Source organism: Notamacropus eugenii, chromosome 6 (genome assembly GCF_028372415.1).
Source record: "Notamacropus eugenii isolate mMacEug1 chromosome 6, mMacEug1.pri_v2, whole genome shotgun sequence".
Taxonomy (NCBI): Eukaryota; Metazoa; Chordata; class Mammalia; order Diprotodontia; family Macropodidae; genus Notamacropus; species Notamacropus eugenii.
The window spans coordinates 153817505-153838920 of NC_092877.1; the positions used below are offsets into that span (position 1 = coordinate 153817505).

A 21416-nucleotide genomic window follows, 5' to 3' on the forward strand; every position below is an offset into this window, starting at 1 on the left:
TGAGAAACCAAGAAATCACAAAACAAAACCAAAAGAATGAAAAAAAGGAAGATAATGTGAAATATCTCATTGGAAAAACAACTGACCTGGAAAATAGATTCAGGAGAGACAATTTAAAAATTATGGGACTACCTGAAAGCCTTGATCAAAAAAAGAGGCTAGACATCATCTTTCATGAAATTATCAAGGAAAACTGCCCTGAGATTCTAGAACCAGGGGGCAAAATAAATATTGAAAGAATCCACCGATCACCTCCTGAAAGAGATCCAAAAAGAGACACTCCTAGGAACATTGTGGCCAAATTCCAGAGTTCCCTGGTCAAGGAGAAATTATTTCAAGCAGCTAGAAAGAAAGAATTCAAGTATTGTGCTAATACAATCAGGATAACACAAGATCTAGCAGCTTCTACATTAAGGGATCCAAGGGTGTGGAATATGATATTCCAGAAGTCAAAGGAACTAGGACTAAAACCAAGAATCACCTACCCAGCAAACTGAGTATAATACTTCAGGGGAAAAATTGGTCTTTCAATGAAATAGAGGACTTTCAAGCATTCTTGATGAAAAGACCAGAGCTGAAAAGAAAATTTGACTTTGAAACACAAGAATGAAGAGAAGCATGAAAAGGTGAACAGCATAGAGAAGTCACAAGGAACTTACTAAAGTGGAACTGTTTACATTCCTACATGGAAAGACAATATTTGTAACTCTTGAAACTTTTCAGTATCTGCGTACTAGGTGGGATTACACACACACACATGCACATGCACACACACACACACACACACACACACACACACACATAGAGACAGAGTGCACAGGGTGAATTGAAGAGGATGGGATCATATCTTAAAAAAAATGAAATCAAGCCGTGAGAGAGAAATATATTGGGAGGATAAAGGGACAAATGGAATGGGGGCAAACTATCTCTCATAAAAGAGGCAAGCAAAAGACTTATTAGTGGAGGGATAAAGAGGGGAGGTGAGAGAAAAACATGAAGTTTACTCTCATCACATTCGACTAAAGGAAGGAATAAAATGCACACTCATTTTGGTATGAAAACCTATCTTACAATACAGGAAACTGGGGGATAAGGAGATAAACAGGATGGGGGGGATGATGGAAGGGAGGGCATGGGGAGGAAGGAGCAATTTGAGGTCAACACTCATGGGGAGGGACAGGATCAAAAGAGAGAATAGAAGTAATGGGGGACAGGATAGGATGGAGGGAAATACAGTTAGTCTTATACAATACGACTATTATGGAAGTCATTTGCAAAACTATACAGATTTGGCCTATATTGAATTGCCTGCCTTCCAAAGGGAAGGGGTGGGGAGGGAGGGAGGTAAAGAAGTTGGAACTCAAAGTTTTAGGAACAACTGTCGAGTACTGTTCTTGCCACTAGGAGATAAGAAATACAGGTAAAGGGGTATAGAAAGTTATCTGGCCCTACAGGACAAAAGAGAATATGGAGACAAGGGCAGAGAGGGATGATTGAAGAGAGAGCAGATTGGTGATAGGGGCAATTAGAATGCTTGGTGTTTTGAGGGGGGGAGGGGACAAAAGGGGAGAAAATTTGGAACCCAAAATTTTGTTAAAATGAATGTTAAAAGTTAAATTAAAAAAAAAAGAAAATAATTCCTTATAGATTAGAATGGAGCAGATGAAAGCTAATGACTTTATGGAAAATGAAGAAATTGTAGAACAAAAACAACAGAATGAAAAAGCAGACCATGTGAAATATCTCAATGGAAAAACCACTGACCTGGAAAACAGATTCAGGAGAGACAATTGAAAAATAATTGGACTACCTAGAAACTATGATCCAGTAAAGAACCTAGACATCATCTTTCAAGAAATTATCAAGGAAAAGTGCCCTGATATTCTAGGATGAGCAGGTAAAATAGATATTGAAAGAATTCACTGATCACCTCCTGAAAGAGATCCCTAAAGTATCACTCCTAGGAATAATGTGGCCAAATTTCAGAGCTCCCAGGTCAAGGAGGAAATATTGCAAGTAGTCAAAAAGAAATGATTCAAGTATTGTTGGAAACACAATCAGGATAACACAGTGTCTTAGGAGTTTCTAATTAAGGGATCAGAGAGCATAGACTATGATATCCCAGAGGTAACCAGAACTAGGATTAAAACCAAGAATCATTTTGTTTTAAATTATTTTAAATTATCCTCCTCAAAACTGAGTATAATACTTCAGGGGAAAAATAGCTTTTCAGTGAAATAGAGGATTTTCAAGAATTCTTGACAAAAAGAACAGAACTGAATACAATATTTGACTTTCAAACACAAGAATCAAGAGAAGCATGAAAAGGTAAACAGGAAAAAGTAATCATAAGAAACTTACTAAAGTTGAACTATTTACATTCCTACATGGAAAGATAATACTTGTAACTCTTGGGACTTTTCTCAGTATTACATAGTTGGAGACATTATTATACATATAGACAGAGGGCACAGGGTGAGTTGAATATGTAGGAGTGATATCTGAAAAAATAAAATTATGGGGTGAGAGAGCAATGTATTGGAAGAAGGAGAAAGGGAGAAATAGAATGGGGTAAATTATCTCTCACATAAAAGAGGTAAGAAAAAGCTTTTTGAATGGAGGGGAAGAGGAAGGAGGTGAGAGGGAAAGAGTGAACCTTACTCTCATAAGATCTAGCTTAAGGAGGGAATAACATGCACACTTAATTTGGTATGAAAATCTACATTACTCTACAAGATAGTAGGGGGAAGATAATAAGCAAGGTGTGGGAGGATGATAGAAGGGAAGGCAAATGGGAGAAGGGGGTAATTAAAAGCAAACACTTTTGAGGAGGAACAGGGTCAAAACAGAGAATAGAATAAATGGAGGGCAGGACAGGATGGAGAAAAATATAGTTATTTTTTCATATCGCAACTGTTATGGAAGTTGAAGAAATAGAACAGACAATGAAGACACAAAACTATCACTCTTTGCTGATGATATGATGATATACATAGAGAATACTTTATATGACAAACAAAGCCTAGCAGCAAGAGATAGAAAGAGAAATTTCATTTGAAACAATTGTAGACAATATAGTGTATTTTGGAGCCTACCTGCCAAGACAAATCCAGGAACTATATAAACAAAATTACAAAACAATTTTCACAAAAATGAAGTTAGATCTGAACAATTAGAAAATTATCTATTGCTCATGGGTTGAGTTAATATAATATGAACTAATATAATTAAAATGACAACTCTGCCTAAATTAATCTACTTATTCAATGCCATATGAATCAAACTAACAAAAGTCATTTTATAGAGCTAGAAAAAATTATAGAAAAATTCATCTGGAGGAACAGAAGTTCAAGAATATCAAGAGAATTAATGAAAAAAAATGCAAAGGAAGGTGACCTGGCCATACCAGATCTAAACCCATATTATAAAGTGGTAATCATCAAAACTGTTTGGTACTGGCTAAGAATAGAGTGGTAGAACAGTGGAATATATTAGGTACACAACATACAGCAGTCAGTGACTAGTAACCTAGTGTTTATAAACACAAAGACTACATCTTCTGGTATGAGAACTCATTATTTGACAAAAACCACTGGGAAAACTGGAAAATATTATGACAGAAACTAGGCACAGACCAACATTTTACATTATATAACAAGACACGTTCAAAATGTGTACATGTTTTAGACATAAAGAGTAATCCCATAAGCAAATAAGGAGAATAAGGAATACCTGTCAGATCAATGGAAAAGGGAAGAATTTATGACCAAACAAGAGATAGGGAACAGTATGAAATGCAAAATGGATAATTTTGGTTATATTAAATTAAAAAGTTTTTGCTCAAACAAAGCCAATCCAGCCAAGATTAGAAGGAAATCAGAAGTCTAGGAAACAATTTTTACTATCAGTATTTTTGATAAAGGCTTCATTTCTAAAATTTATAGAGTATTGACTCAAATTTATAAGAATACAAGTCATTCTTCAATCGATAAATGATCAAAGGATATTAGCAGGCAGCTTTCAAATGAAGAAATTCAAGCTAGATATGACCATAAGAAAAAATGCTCTAAATTGCTATTGATTAGAGAAATGCAAATTAAAACACCTCTGAGGAACTGATTGGCTAATCAGGAAAATGACTAATGTTGGAGATGTGAGAAAATTGAGATACTAATGCTTTGTTTGTAGATATGTCAACTGATCCAATCATTCTGAAGAGCAATTTGGAGGTAAAGGTATAATAAAACTATGCACGTCCTTTGATCCAGTGGTATCACTACTCGGTCTGTATTCCAAAGAGATCATAAAAAGTAGAAAGGGACCCACATGTGGTGACAAAGAATTGGAAGTTGAGGGGATACTCATCAACTGGGAAATGGCTGAAAAAACTGTGATATGTTAATGTAATAGAATGCTATTGTGCTATAAGAAATGATGAGCAGGCGTATTTCAGAAAAACCTGGAAAAATTTAAATGAACTGGTGTTGAGTGAAGTGAAGAGAATCAGGAGAACAGTGTACACGGCAACAGCAACATTTTGTGATAATTAACTCTGATAGATTTAGCTCTTCTCAGCAATACAAAATCCAAGACAATTCCAAAAGCCTTGGGGTGGAAAATGGTATCCACATCCAGATAAAGAACAATGGAGTCTGAATGAAAATCAAGGCGTGGAATTTTGCCTCTTTTTGTTTTTTTTTTTTTCTTTCTTGTGGTTTTTCCCTTTTGTTCTGATTCTTCTTTTACAACATGACTAATGTTGAAATATGTTTAACATGATTGTACATGTAACCTAGATCAGATTGCTTGTTATCATGAGCAGAGGGGGATGGAAAGGAGGGAAGGAGAAAAAATTGGAACTCAAAATTATAAAAAGTCAATGGTGAAAACTATCTTTTTACAGAATTGGAAAAGATAAAATACTATTAAGGGAGAAAAGAAAGAAAATATTAGAAGCAACTAGAAAGAAACAGTTCAAATATCATGAAGCTAGAGTCAGGATCATACAATATTTAGCAGTTTCTACATTAAAGTATCAGAAAGCTAGGAATATGATACTCTGGAAGGCAAAGGAGTTAGGACAACAACCAAGAATCACCTACCCAGCAAAACTGAGTATAATCCTTCAAAGGAAAAAGTTGTATATTCAATGAATTAGAAGACTTTCAATCAATCCTGATGCAAATGCCAGAATTGAACAGAAAAAAATAACTTTTAGATACAAGACATAAGAAAAGCATAAAAAGGGAAACAGGAGAGAAAGATAATAAGGAATTCAATAAGATTAAACTGTTTACATCCCTCCATGGGCAGATGATACTTATAACTCTTAGGAACTTTCTTATTATTAAGGCAGTTAGGAGTATACATAATCAAAGAGCATAGTCAAAGACATCTTAAAAAATAAAATTAAAGGGTGAAAAAGAGAAATGCACTGGAAGAAGGAGAAAGGGAGAGGTACAATGAAGTAAATTACCTTACTTAAAAGAGGGGTAAAACTTTTACAGCAGAGGGGAAGATTGGGGGAGAGTCATTGAACCTTACTATTATTGGAATTGGCTCAACCAGAGAATAACGTACACACTGAGATGGGTATGGAAATCTATCTTATTCTACAAGAAAGTAGGAGGGGAAGAGATAAGAGAAGGGAAAGGGGCTGATAGAAGGAAGGGCAGATTGCAGGTGATAGTCAAAAGCTAAACACTTTTGAGGAAAAACAGGGTGAAAGGAGAGTAGTATAAATGGGATAAATAGAATGGAGAGAAACATGAAATAGTTGGTTACCATGGAACCTGGAATCTTGTAGGTAATTTACAGTTATTTAACAAAGAGGGCTAAGTATTATATTTTACATTCCTGGCAAGATCTCAAGGTCAGGATTTCCCAAGTTTAAAATCACAAACTACGCTGAAAACCATAATACTTTGCATGCTGGAGTTTTAAAGGAACACTCTGACCCCACATGAAGATTAAATTGCTTGGGAAGGGAAAGCTATGACCCTATAAAGCAATGAACTGCAAGGGAAGGAAGGGGGAATAAGTAGTCTGAGCATGCTTAGATAGGCTTGTTGACTCAGAAAGTAATAACAGCTCAGCCTGCGTAGCTTTCCAGAACTACCTACTGCTTATTCAAAATGCTGTGTCCATTTTTGTTCCCTCTTGTCCTCTCTCTTCAACCCCCTCCCTCAAGTGTATCCTTAATGTAATTGAGCTAGGGTAATCAAAAAATTTTAAAGTTCCTTCCTTGTCTTCAAAATAAATTTACATGGCTAAGTAAAATCATAGGACCTCAGAATCCCCCAAAATTCTATTTGTGAGCATTCCACCCATTCATATAAATTAATGTGTTAATTGAAGCATAGTTAAGAATGAGAGATATTATACCACTGTAGTTCTCTGGCCAAGTCATAGCTGGAGTTTTGTGTTCTAGGTACCACATTTTAGAAATGAAAGCTGCAACAGGGAAAATGTATGGAAGATAACCAAGTTGGTGTTGGGAGGAGAGGTATTGAAAAATTCCATATGAGAATGATTTGAAGAAATTGAAAATAATTTTCTGGGAAAAGAGAGTATTCAAAGGGAATATGATAGCTGTCTTCAAATACATGAAATACTTTCATATGGAAGAGGGATTATAGACTTTTTTTTTTAACTCAATCAGTCCATGAATAGACTGAAAAGGGATGCATGATTAAAAAAAAATTATAGCTGTATTTCAATATACTTGGTTTCCTTTGTAATCTTATATATTTTATTTTAGACTGTTAAAAACATTACTCTTTAAAAAGGTCTATAAGCTTCACCAGATCACCAGATGGGTTTATGCCCTCTGCACAATATCCTCTGAATCAAAGTTTTGTTTGTTTTTGTTTGACTTTAGGAAGTGAAATTAGAACACATAGGTAGAAGTCAGAGTTAGAAAGATTTCAGTTTTCTTTCCTAACAACTAGAACTATTTAAAAGTGGAATACACTCCCTACAATGCGAAATTGTTAGTTCTCCATCATTAGAGGGGAAATTTTTATGCAGAGACTATATAATCACTTGTCACTAAAAATGCAAAGTGTTTAAAAAATGTGTTGGACTTGACTTTGGGAAGGTCACTTAATTTGTCTGAGCTTCTGTTTCCTTATCTACAAAACAAGAGGACATTGTGGTGCTGAAATAATTTCCATCTCTAGATCTATGATCCCTTCCAACTCAAAAGACTTAAGGACTCAGAATCACAGGGAAATTCCTTGATCCTGTATGTTACACAAAGTGCTACTAGATGAAATTGCGTTGTACGTTTTCTAACCTTGATTGTGAACAAATATTTGAATTTGTTTCAGTCAAATATGAATTTGATCTGTAGATTCTTCACTGCAGAATTTTGTGGGGCTTCATTTCTGAATATTTTATGCAATCTGTAGAGAGAATAGAAATTTTTCTGGAAGCCTTGACTGTGTTACTCTTCAGTCTTTTCAGAGCTACAGAATTGAACTTGAAATGAGGAGAAATGGGTTTGAATCTCACTCTGTCAGTACAGATTTCAAACTGTACTAGAAAGAAATAATTAAAATAACAATACTGGGAGAGAGAGAGAGAAAGAGAGAGAGAGAGAGAGAGAGAGAGAGAGAGAGAGAGAGAGAGAGAGAGAGAGAGAGAGAGAGAGAGAGAGAGAGAGAGAGAGGTTGATTGGTGGTCCAGATTAAGGATACATCAAATAAAAATAGTTACCTAGCATTAAACTCAATGACTCCAGCTACTGTGGAAAGAAGTTATTGTTTGACATTAGCTGCTGGAAAAACTGGATAGTAATATGGTAGAAATCAAGTTTAGACCAGTTTACACCATAAACCAAGAAATGTCCAAATGAGTACTTGTCTTGCATATAAAAGTCACATCATAAACAAATTAGAGTAGCAAGGAGGAAATTACTTTTTTATCTATGAAGACAGAAGGAGTTCATGACTAAACAAGTGATAGGATCATACAAGATAAAATGGAAAATTTTGATTATGTAAAAATTTTAAAGCATTTAAACAAATCTCATGTGGTTAAAAATTTTAAGGGAAATAATTGGAAAAATCTTTTCTGCAACTTTCTCTGATAAAGGTCTTATATTTAAGCTGTGTAAGAAACAGATTCCAATTTATATGATGACAAATCATCCCCCAATTCAAAGGAAAATAGATAAATATTTTTCAAAGAAAGAAAGCCAAGTTATCAATAATCACATAAAGTGCTCAAAATTGTGAATAATTAGATAAATGAAAATTAAACCAGTTTTGAGACTCAGACAGACAATGATGACAAAAGGGAAAAAATGACAAACTTGGAGGGGGTGCACAAATGCAACTGCACTAGTGATGGAACTATGAATTGGTCCAGCCATTCATGAAAGCAATTTGGAACTATGCCCAGAAAGTTACTAAAATATACATACTCTTAGACCCATCTGTGGTCTAATCCTCCAAAGAAATCAAAGAAAGAGGAAAAGGTATATGTAAACTAACTTTTTATGGCAGTCCCAAATTGGAAACTAAAGGGGTGCTATTATTGGGAAATAACTGAACAAATTGTGGTAACAGAATGTAATGGAATATTTTTGTACTGTAAGAAATTAAAAAACACAGTATTAGAGTAAATTGTGAAGATTTATATGAACTGATACAGAGTGAAGTGAGTGTAATTAAAACAATTTATGCAATGATAACATTAAATAGAAAAACAAATTTGAAAGACTTTCGAACTCTGATTAACGTAATGATATACTACAAGTCCAAAATAATGAAGATAAAACATGCCACTCAACTCCTCAAAGAGATGTGATGAATATAAAAAACAGAGATATACATTTTTGGATGTAGTCAATATGGGGCTTTGGTTCATATTAATCTTTATAAATCTGTTCAGTGTTGGGAGGTGGATAGTGGGAGGGATAGAAAATGTCTGTTAGTTGAAAAATAAAAGCAATAAATTTTTAAAAAGAAAGCTTATACATTATAATGAAGATGAGGCTTAAAAAATAAACTAACAAACATAGAGTTAATATCAATATGATAAAATATCAATATGATAAAATATTAATATGATAAAAGCATTGTTTCATGACAGAAAATTAAAGAATATTTGTCAAAATCTTGTGAGCTCAATTACAAATCACGTAAAAACAAATAATTACCACAAAAAGACATTATAGTTGAAATTTCATTTTTAATATAAAACATTATAAGGTTTATATGTCAATAAATATATTTAATTATTTTTTTAAAAAGCAAATCCCTTCTCTGACAATATAGCTGCGTGATGATGGGCAAATCACTGATCCTCTCTGAATTTCAATTTCCTCATCATTAATATGGCCACAGAATATCAGCAATACCTATCTTTCATGGTTGTTGTAAAATTCAAAGAATGTAATGTATGTGAAGAACTTTGCAAGCTATAAAGACTATATAAATGTAAGGCCTTATTTGGTTTATTTTTTAATACCATTTAATCCCTCATATATACTAGTACAAATAGGAGCTCTGCAATGAGCTAGTTGTTAGTGGTCATTTTACAGATGAGAAAACTAGGGTGGGAAGTTAAATGATTGCCTCAGGTCAACTGGTAAGTAGCAGAGTGGGATTTAGCAGAGGTTTGAACTTAGGTCCTCTGGCTCTGAATTCATTCCAATGCACCATACATATCCCCAAATGACGTTGAATAATGCCAGCATCATTGAAATTCGTTCAGACTTTCCAAAGTGACTGTTTGAAGTTCAGCATCCATTTAGATGCATACTTTCCTGGATTTATTTTTTTAAAATTTATCATGTTACACTTTACATATACTGTTCACTGATGCAAATATCTTAGAAGAGAAGGTATTGACCATGCTAACTTAAATGCGCTTGGAATTAATGTCAAATTTATAAAATTCTGTCTCTACAAAGATATTTTTAAAATGTGGAATCCACAGCATGACTAATATGGAAATATGTTTTGCATGATTGCACATGTATAACCTATATCAAATTTCCTACTGTCTTAGGTTGGGGGGGCAAGTGGGGAAGGGAGGGAGGGAATTTGGAACTCAAACTTTAAAAAAATTAATGTCAAAAGTCATCTTTACATGTTATTGGGAAAATATTATTTTTAAAAATTTGAAATCTGTAGCACACAGGTATTTCTAGTCTGTTTTCTCTCTTGGTAATGGAAAATGTTCTGTATGTACAGAAGTACATATCAATCTTGAAGTTCATTTCAGATGTGGTTAATTCATTTGCATTTTGTAAAAATGTTTTCCATTTCCATAACACCTTTAGGTCTTCAACTGAGACTGGGGACTGAGACCCCGTTTTCAATTTTTTTTTTTGTTGGCATTTAGGAAAGGGAATTTAGGTACCTTTTTCTGTAACAATTAAAACATTTATCTTTTCTTTGGGATACATGTGTAACAGTATTTTTTCCCGATTGCAGGTCAAGACAATTTTTAACATTCATTTTTACAAGATTTTGAGTTCCAAATGTTTTCTCCTTCTTTCTGTCCCCCACCCCTTCCAAGAATGGTAGGCAATTTGATAGAGGTTATACATGTGTTATCATGTAAAACATATTTGTATATTAGTCACAGTTATGGAAGAAGAAACAGAACAAAAGAAAAAAATGAAAAAGAATAAAGTAAGTGAAATGAATATGCTTCGATATACATTCAGAGTCCATCAGTTCTTTATCTGAATATGGATAGTATTTTCCTTTATGAATCCTTTGAATCACTGCATTGCTGAGAAGAGCTGAGTTCCCCATAGATGATCATTACAAAATATTGCTGATTTACAATGTTTTCCTCTTTCTTCTCATTTCACTTTGCATCAGTTAGTGTAAGTCTTTCCAGGTTTTTCTGAAATCTATCAGTTCATTTTTTCTTATTGTACAGTAGTAATCAATTACACCCATGTATATCATGTATATCATGGCTTGTTCAACCATTCCCCAATTGATGGGTATCTTCTCAATTTCTGATATTTTGCCACCACAACTGGGACTGGTATATTTTTCGCACCTGGGTCCTTTTCCTTTTTTCTAATCTCTTTGGGATACACACCTAGTAGTGGTTTCGTTGAATCAAAGGATATGCACAATTTGCTTGTCCTTTGAGCATAGTTCCAGATTACTCTGCAAAAATTGTTGTATCAGTTCACAATTCCACAAACATTGCTTATCTTAAAGAAACAAAATAAACACAATTGCAAGCATAGCTTAAATCATCTTCATAATGCTCACCAGATGATAAAAGGGAATAGGCATTGCTCTCCCCTACTGAAATGAAGCAATAAAGTGACTCCTCTTGAATTACAAACACGGTAGATGTAACAAATGGAGGCTTGAGGTCTACCGATGTCAATCATGTCTTCTTATTGTTATTTAGCTGTATTGTCCTTTCGATAAATCAACCAGAGGAGGTCTTTTTTTTTTTTCATCAGAACTCAACATAAGCAGTGCCTTGGAATGAAGCACTAAAGGAGACCATAGTGTCTTGTGTCCTTGAGTGTAATAGGTCTGAATATATTAAATGACCTCGGCTAAGGGCATTGAATAGAGGTAAATCTTCTCTGCTTTTCCTAGGATTGAACAGCTACAGAGGGAAGAAAAACATCATTTCAGGATATTAACCATCAGAAAGTGGGCAAACATAATACATAGCATTGATCCTGTGTCTGTACATCTGCTAGTGACAATGGGCCAATCACCCGTGAGGGGTGATACAGGCTCTTCTATTTGTTCTGTGCCTGAGCTTATCTGAGACCAGTCAACATATCAGGAAGACAACAGATCAGATCCAGCTTTTGACGCTTCTTAGTTATGTAACTCTGGAGAAGACACTTCTCTTTACCTTAGACAATTACCTAAGACTTAGCTACTACTACACAGACTGTTGTGGTGTCCCTGGGTTAGTGCAGAACCCTGAATTCAAATACCTATCGGAGGTTAGCTGTGAAATGGTTCTCTTATTCTACTTTAATGCCGGTATCTGAAACAGGGTGTGTGTGTGTGTGTGTGTGTGTGTGTGTGTGTGTGTGTGTGTGTGTGTGTGTGTGTGTGTGTGTGTGTGTGTGTGTGTGTGTGTGTGTGTGTGAGAGAGAGAGAGAGAGAGAGAGAGAGAGAGAGAGAGAGAGAGAGAGAGAGAGAGAGAGAGAGAGAGAGTGTTCTCTCCCAGAGCAATCCAGATGTGCATTTCAGTAGCCCTTCTACGTCTAATTCTCGCTCTCCTTCTCACTCCTACTTTAAAACTTCCGTCTTCTGCTCTGCTCTCCCCCTATTTAAGCCTTGCAAGTTCAGTACTGGGAAGGATTAGTTACGGGTCCTCCAGCTCTCTCCGCCCCGCGGTCCTATTCACTGCGTACCCTGCCTCGGAACAGGATTGTTCTCTGAGCTTCTTGTAGTTTCCAAACCAAGCAGAGCTCTCGCTTGGAGTAAAGGTCTTTCTCTTCGTGATACCATCGAGATCTTCTCTCTCATCTAGAGCCGAGGCTCAGTCCCGGGATTGGTTGCCCACTCCCCTCGCTCCCCATCCCTGGGCACTAAAGGGCATAGGGCTCCTGGGGACTGGGGGAAGTGAGGACTGCACAGCCCCCAGGGAAGGAGAAGGGGCTGAATGAAGGCAGGGTGGCTGGAGGGAAGGAGTGGAGGGCGAGTGCAGGTTGCGAGTCAGGGGTGGGGATGGTTGTGGGACCTTCAGCTCTGCCTTCAGTATAGCAAGGGTTCCAGAGGGCGCCCCGAAGGAAGGCAGCTCTGGGGCTTGGGTGGAAGGCACTCTCACCTCCTCTCTTCCTGCTGGGGGAACTTGGCCAGCCTTTCCCTCAGTTCGGGACCCCGGGGACGGACAGCTTTCTCTCCCGCACCTGTTTCCTCCTGCTCCCATCTGGGTTCTCTCTCCCTTCCCCTCCAGGCTTCCCATCCCGTTTGGCGTACTTTCTCTGCAGCTACTGGACCAGGCAGGTGGCAGAAATCACTGGCACGGCAGCCGGGGGGGAGCCGCCCTCCTCTCCATAAGAAAAGAGGTTCATTTCCTACTGCGCCCGCCTGCTGAGGAGGCAGAGAGCCCGGATTCAACTCCGGGAATTTTCTCCCGCTGGTCCTGGTCTCTGTACTGGACCTGACGAACTGGACGGGACTGCGCCCTCCCGGATATTCAAGAGTCCCCTGGAACTTGGCTCCTCTCCATCTGTCTGCAGCCAAGTCAAGCCCAAGGAGAAGAGGGGAGAGGGACAAGCGGACTTGGTAAGCTTCATCTGAGTTACCTACTGAGACAACGGGGATCTGAAAGGACCCGGGCCAGGACTCGGAGGAGAGGGTAGTCGAAGTTTCTTTTCAGGATTATTTGTTTGGGTTCAGGTAGCTCTCTGATAGATCGCTGTTATACCCTCATTTGAGACTTTAAATGGCATTTTTCTTTATTCCTCCCATCGCTATGCTATTACCCCCCAGACTTCCTCTTGTCTCACAACCCTCTTGCATCCCTCTTTCCTATTGCTAATTGAGAGGGAACCTTCACCCCACAGTCACAAGTTGTTTGGGCTTCGTACCTATTACTCAAAAGCGTGGCAAGAGCGAGCCATCGAGGTAGATACAGGAAGCTACACTGGCTTTCCCAAGCTCGTAAGGGCTCGTTACAATGGCGCATCCATTCATTGTTCTCCCAGAGTGTCCACCCAGTGTCTACAAGCATGGGGGCAGGTGTGGAAGAAGGAAAAGCCTCCAAAAATAGGAAGCTCCCAAGGCTTTTACAAGAGAGACCACAGTTCTTTTATGTCAGTTTCGTAGAGAAGATTATAGAATGATTATGGAACAGCAACAATACATTGCTCCTATATCTTTGATAATTTATTGCAGACCTTACTTTACAGTTCTCAAAGTGCTTTCACATACATCACTTCATTTGCATAGAAGGACTTAAGCGTAACCCCACAGAATAGAAACATTACTAGAATATTTGTTGCATGTTTTCCCCTCTTTACCACTATCCCCAAAGACCTGCCTGATTTTCCCCCTCTCTGTATCTGTTTCCCAAATGGAAGGAGGGGCTTAGGATGGGAGATCATTTAGCATGAATTCTAAGAATGTACCTGAGATAATTACCTGGTAAATATTAGGAATAGGAATGAAAATTATGGAGATGTGTGACTTAGCAAATGCACACCTTGGACAGCGTTAGATCATTGTAGAAATTTCTGCAAATGCAAATAGATCTTTTATTCATGTTGTGTCTTGACCTAAGAATTTATCCTTTCCTGTCATCAGCTAATTTAATGATTTTGTTGTTTGTTTGTTTGTCTGTTTAGTGGCAGCCATAGTGTAAAGAACACTTTAGAGTCAGGAAGATTTGAGTTCAAATTCTATCTTAGATATTTAATAGTTGTATGGCTATGGACAAGTCACTTAAACCTCTCTGTACCTCAGTTTCCTCTTTTATAAGACTGGGGAGCTAGACTGAAAGGCCTCTAGGTCCTTCTATTTCTCAGTTTATGACCCTATGATACCCTGAGGTATAGTAGAAAGAGCAGTCCATTTGGAGTCACAGGAGCTAGGTTCAAATTCCACAGCACTACCTCTTTTAACAAGTCCTTTACCTTCTTTGGGATTCAGCTTCATGAGGAATTGGATTAGGTGACCTGCAAGTTTCTTCCAGCTCTGAATTCCTAGACAACCAGTCAATTGGAGAAACTCAATTTGCTCTTTTCCTAAAGCAGAGTTTCTTAGTCTGGGTTCTATGACCCTGTAAAAATGTCTTCATTAATTTATTTCAACATAATTAGAATTCCCTTTGTAATGCTATGCAATTTATTTTAGGCATTTAAGAACATTATTCTTAGAAGAGGTACATAGGCTACTCCAGACTACCACCAAGGTCTGTGATACACAGAAAGGTTTAGAACTCCTTTCTTAAAGCATAACATTGCAGAATGATTGCTTATTCCTTTCTCCTTCTCCCAAAGTGTCTCAAATAATGTGGAAATATTTTTCTATCCCTTGTCCCAGGCAAAAACTTATAAATTGTTTGGTATTTCTTTTGTTTAACTTTGTCAGTTATAATACTTCTCCAGATGCCAAGTAACAGCTCTCTTTGCCTTTGTACCCATCTTTCCTCACATCCACTTCTCTAGAAGTACAACCTAGAGATGACACTTCTTTGGAAAAGGTACTGCACTGGTGGGAGACCAGTAGAGTTCTGGGGAAAAAAAGACAATCGGATAATGGTGTATGCACTTAGAGCTTAGTTATGTCCAAACTTTAAAGTGTAACTACTTTTAGTAACTGGACTAAGAAGATGAAATAAGAGTGAGTTAAGGAGAAAAAGCAGAATAAATGAAAATAAAATAACTATGCTTATATCTACTAATCTGTAGTTAATTAGAGGAATAAAGCCCTAAATTTCTGTTAATTCTGGTTAAATTTTTAACAATTTAGCTTTTTAAACTTTAAAAATTCTAAACTTTAAAAAATATACTCAGTTGGTTTCTTTCAAGTCATCTTTCTGGTAAAGTTGAAGGATCTTAAACAGTTTAGGGGAAATACTTCTATTGCAGGGCAAGAATTGTTAGCTTCAGTGTTTTCTGATGATACAGAGAAAGAAAGAAGATATAAAACAGGATGCAAAGGCTTTTTGACTTAGTTTTTCTAAGCAAATAGTAAATAGTGGATAGGGAGGCTGGCCTTGGAATCAGGAGGGCTTGGCTTCAAATTCTGCCTCTGACACCTACTAGCACTGTGACCCTGGGTAAGTCACCTTAACTCTCAATGACCCAAACAACTCTCTAATACTAAATTTCAGACAAGGTACTCATCTTCATTGTTCCTCAACAGGAGCTTCTTTATAACAAAGAAAACCCTAGTGCAGTAAAAAGGGGACAACAATGTGAGTAGTCAATAGAGGGCTGACCTTGGAGTCAGAAAATCTTGGCTTTGAGTTCATCTTCTGGCATGCCTTCTCCTTGTGATCATTAGCAAGTGATTTAACCTCTCCATCAGTGCTCCCAAAAACCTAACAGTTGCTAATCTGGATTTCATTAATGCATAGGAAAAATCATAGGTCTAGGGAATCCCTCACTAGCTTCCCTTCCCCCCCTGCCAAAGTGAAACCTAAACGTTAGGTTTCCACAAAACCCATATTGACTTAAATGAAGAAAAGTATCTTTTTCATATTTGTTAGAAACCTGAATTGGTTTGAGTAGAATTCCAAAATTGACATCTTTTCTTGGTAGTAATAGTGACAAAATGTTGGTCAACATGCCATTTGGCTGTTCCTAGGAGAAAAGATTGTAGGATTTTGTAGTGGGGCTGGGGGAGTGGATGGGACGAAAGAGGATTTAGAAATCATCTAGTCTAGACCTGACATTTTGTAGATGGTGGAATTAGAACCCAGAGAGATAAAGTGACTTACTCTGACAAAAAATAAATGCAACTCAGGTCTTCTGATTTCAAATCCAGTGTTCTTTCCCCTATATTTCACTGCCTTTGTATAGGAATGCCATTTAGTTAGTCACTTCTCAATTATGTGCTCCAATGGAAGAGAGAATATTTGTGAATAATACATATGGTATTTATATTAATTTTGGATTATTATTATCCAAGCTCTTCTTTTTATACCTTTAGCAAGCTATTACATGTCTCTTGGTGTCATCTGTAAATGTAAGGGGTAGGACTAGGTACCTTAAATCTCCAAATTCTATGACTGTACCCCAGTGAATTGGCCCTTCCAAACTATATTTTGCTTTAGGCTAGTGCTGATGAACTCACATGACCTTGAAGTCTGTTGGGTGGTAGTTGGAATCAGGTACAATATAGAAAATTGAGTACAGCTAATAAATAAAAAAGAAGGTAATTGAAAGGTGGCTGTACCTATGTTTACTCCCTACACCCCATAGACTTATTAAATTGGTAAGAAATACAGTTTTCAGTTCTGAAGTGTTGTTCGTGAATCCAGAATCCATGAATGTTGCTCATGAATCCAGAAAACAAAACATTAGTGATTAGGTGTTGTAATTCATGGTTTCTGCTAAAGTTAGAAACTAGAATTATAAAGCCTTATTATTGAAAGAAACTATCTTAGGGATATATAAACTATATTAGTGACATCACATCCCATTCTAATATAGTTTGATTGCTAAATTAAAAAAACTAGGAACATTTCAAATATTCCATTTGGAAACATTTTCACTGCTCATAGTTGATTGAGGCACACAGAAAGCTAGCATCTTAACCACATCCTCACAACAAAAAATTGTCTCCTAATAGGAGCCTATTTCATACATATTTTATGTCATAAGGAGCTTGCACTTTGGTTCTGATTATTTGACCACAAGTACAAAATTAAGTCTCTAGGCTAAGTGATTTTTCTTTTGTTTTATCTTTACTAATTTTCCATTTAAATGATCCTTGTGCTAGTTCTAGGCCTAGGACAACTGTGCAGAATGAACATGGGGCCAACAGGAGCACAGACTGAAGAAAATCAGACAACAGGGGAAACAGAAGTCGAATGGTATGGAACAGCACAAACTACCCCAAGAGGTCAGCTAGCTGCTGACCCGAAACCAGGGCTTGCTGACAGCACCAAGTTGGTTGAAGTTCAGGTTGTCCTCATATTGGCCTATTGTACCATCATCTTGCTGGGAGTAATCGGCAATTCTTTGGTGATCCATGTGGTGGTCAAGTTTAAGAGTATGCGTACTGTCACCAACTTCTTTATTGCTAATCTTGCTGTGGCAGACCTTCTAGTGAACACACTGTGCCTCCCCTTCACCCTTACTTACACCTTAATGGGAGAATGGAAAATGGGCCCTGTCCTGTGCCACCTGGTGCCCTACGCCCAGGGCTTAGCCGTGCAAGTGTCCACAATCACCCTAACTGTTATTGCCCTGGATCGACACCGCTGTATTGTTTACCATCTGGAGAGCAAGATTTCTAAGAAGATCAGTTTCCTGATCATTGGCCTGGCCTGGGGAATTAGTGCCTTGTTGGCTAGCCCCCTGGCTATCTTCCGAGAGTATTCTCTGATTGAGATCATACCTGACTTTGAGATCATGGTCTGTACTGAGAAGTGGCCAGGTGAGGAAAAAAGCATATATGGTACAATTTATAGTCTTTCATCCTTGTTGATCTTGTATGTTTTGCCATTGGGTATCATATCATTTGCCTATATACAGATCTGGAGCAAGCTGAAAAATCACATCAGCCCTGGGGTGGCCAGTGACCACTACCATCAGCGTCGCCATAAGACCACCAAGATGCTAGTGTGTGTGGTGGTGGTGTTTGCAGTTAGCTGGCTGCCTTTCCATGCCTTCCAGCTTGCCATTGACATTGACAACCAGGTTCTGTACCTGAAGGAATACAAGCTCATTTTCACAATATTTCACATCATTGCCATGTGCTCTACCTTTGCCAACCCCTTTCTTTATGGCTGGATGAATAGCAATTATAGAAAGGCCTTCCTCTCTGCTTTTCATTGTGAGCAGAGGGTGGACTCCATTCATTCAGAGGTGTCAGTGACATTCAAAGCTAAGAAGGACCTAGAGATAAAGAAGAACACCTGTGCCAATGACTCTTTCACAGAGGCTACCAATGTCTAAGGATCTTGGTTTCTGAAAAGTTGAGGGATAGATTCCAATTAGAGTCAGCAAGTGGCATTTAAAGAGGTCCTTAGGCATATCTTCTTTCAACCCATGCCAAGAAAAAAACCAGCACTTGAGTCAAAACTTCTGCTCGTGAGCTGATTGTCAATATTAATGTGCAATTGTGGAAACCAAGGCATACCAAAAGGGGACTTTGTTTTCAGTGGATTGTGGGCTGCATTATTAGCCTAAATAGAAAAGTTACACATGGTTTCTTTCCAAGAAGGCAGAAGAAAAATTTTGCATGTAAAGTCTGAAGCAGTAAGAGAATGCATGTTCAATATTTCAATGAGAAAAGAAGATAAATACATTGACCTGACAGCTCCCAATATTATTGGGCTATAACTAGAGATGTCCATGTGACTGACAACATGTATCTCTTCTCACAAATTACCCTGCAAACACCTTTTCCCCACCTGAATAACATGATGTTCTTGGATGTGCTTTTGGTTTATTTCTTATCTCCCTGAAAGCTGCTATGATGGGGATCCTCTCAGATAGTCTGCTGAACATTATTGTTTAGAAGACTTCAGGAAATAAAATGAAGTCTTTGGTATTATCAATCATTTACATTTGGAATGAGGAAAATGACTCAGGACTCAATGAGAAAGCATTTCTTGAAACAAAATTCATACTTGGTTAGCATTTCTTGAAATAAGAGGGTCCAAGATTGAACTTTCCAGCAGAATATAGGAATGTAAACTTCTATTAATGTTCTGGTTTAGAACAATTTCTATTTTTTAACTAGATAATGCAAATAGATGAAACAGGATATGATTTGATCATTTTGAAACAGTGTTAATAATTATGTCCTTTTAAAACATTTATGGTTTGTTTCACTTATCTGGGCTCACCATTTTCATGTATACAGTTAAATTTGCAAATGAAGTCTGGCGGGAATATGATAAAACTAGATGTTCATTCAGCTGCCTGTAGTAACCACCGGCACTTCTTGTAGCCATCAGTAAGTTGTTGTAGCTTAAGTATAAAATGCAATTTACTGACTGCATCTTATTTTGCGAATTTCTTCCCTATCTCCCCTCTCTGTCGTCCCTTTATGGGTTTATTCAAAATAAAGAAAACAACAAAATTATTTCAAAGTGGAACTTATTGGGTAAAAAGTAGTTAGATTCTTTCCATTTAATACATGTTCTCTTTGGATCAGTTTTACTGTAATTATTCAGTTTTTTCTGTCTTAAAAATGTTTTTGAAAATGTAGAAATAGATTTATAATATTATTATTTAATGTGTTATTATAGTAGAACTTCAAAGTAATCTTATGCTTTTGTTTTAAAAAAAATCTTGAATATAACGTTCACTTATTTGAAAAGATATTCTTTGCCCTGCTTCTTTTCCAGTAAGGGCTGATATGTCTTCAGATTTCAAGATAGGTTTGTGAGTATGAGCCAGTCAATGTGAGATCTTGATATCTTAGAATTACAGCAGGCATTAGCTTCAACCAAAGTAAGATTTTGATGTTTTATAATTCAAAAAGGACTGAGGGTTGGAAATATGCTTTCCAATGAGGAATTCCTAGGTGTATGATAATGCTTTAGGGAGAGGGGATTTTCAGACTCTGGCGGTCTGTGCGTTCCTTTGCCAGAAGGCAAATTCTTTAGGGGCTTTTCTCTTTTTCCCCATTGCAAGGTTTTTGGAAGGGCTATTTTCCTCACCTCAAAAAAGGGGTATTTTTTACCCTCATGAAAAGCACCTAAATATATATTTAAATATACTTAGTCTTGGTTCCTGTTAAAAAGAAGTTTTATTACCATCATACTGTGTGTGGTGAATTGTAAGTGCCATCAATAGATAGCTACCACGTTTAAAAACAATTGATTGGAAGTTGATAACATTTTGTTTCCTTGCAAACATGACTATTATGAATTGGAGAAATCTATTTTGTTAACACTGGGCAAGAATCAGTGGAGAGAAGGATGGATTCAAAGTCAGGATAACTGGGTTCAGATCTCAGCCATCTTCTTTGACCTTGGGCAAGTCATTTAACTTTTTGGAGGTTTCAGAGGTAAAATGAGAGTATAGGGCTCAACGAACTCTAAGCTTCCTTCCAGGTATGAATCCTATAACTTATAGTTATTTAAATATTTGGAGGTAGGGCATTAGAAATAAAACACTGCTTCTGAGAAAGACCAAAATTCTTTGAAGTAATGAAAGAAGTAAAATACAGCAAGAAGTGAGATTAGAAAGGAGATGAAATGGTGGATAGGCAAGGAATAATATATACTGCTACAGTATTTTATAATTAAATTATTTATGTGTTGTGCTGAATTTTTCTGACCATATCAATTTTGTGTTTGAAATAGTGTGTCCATTTGTTAGCATGTTACTTAGGTCAATTGTATGTTAAGCATATATAATATATAACAATTCTTCCCTAGGACAGCAGTTCCTAGAGGGGATACCCACATATTTTCCTAACATCTATGATGTGATAGTAAAATCATAATCTGTGTATTAATATCATTTGCATCCATTTAATATTGAATTCTGACAAAAAATTTTGTCGAATTGAAAAATATATTAATAAAATGTTTCTTTTTGCGTGATGATATTATTTTTGAAAACAAGAATTTTGAAGGTAAGAGGGGTTCATCTTATACATGTTGGGATTTATACACTTACTCAAATCCCAGAAAGGGAAGACTAGAAGGTAAATAAGCAAACCAATAAAACATATGTGTATTAAGCACTACATCATGAACACTACGTCATGAACACTACTAGGAGTAATACAAAATCTGAATAAGACTCAAATCCTGTC

General features: G+C 36.9%; 1 protein-coding gene across 1 annotated transcript; it reads left to right on the forward strand.

Annotated features, from left to right (window-relative positions):
- The first annotated feature begins 13103 nt into the window (after positions 1–13103).
- On the forward strand, positions 13104–21201 carry NPY2R (neuropeptide Y receptor Y2). The gene is made up of 2 exons (XM_072621328.1): positions 13104–13250; positions 17415–21201. Exon 2 carries the CDS (start codon positions 17441–17443, stop codon positions 18593–18595), a length of 1155 nt encoding a protein of 384 aa, XP_072477429.1. The 5' UTR covers positions 13104–13250; positions 17415–17440; the 3' UTR covers positions 18596–21201.
- The last annotated feature ends 215 nt before the right edge of the window (positions 21202–21416 follow it).

Bases quoted from the DNA above. Each gene is read 5' to 3' on its own strand.
- NPY2R (XM_072621328.1), top strand. From the start codon at position 17,441: ATGAACATGGGGCCAACAGGAGCACAGACTGAAGAAAATCAGACAACA.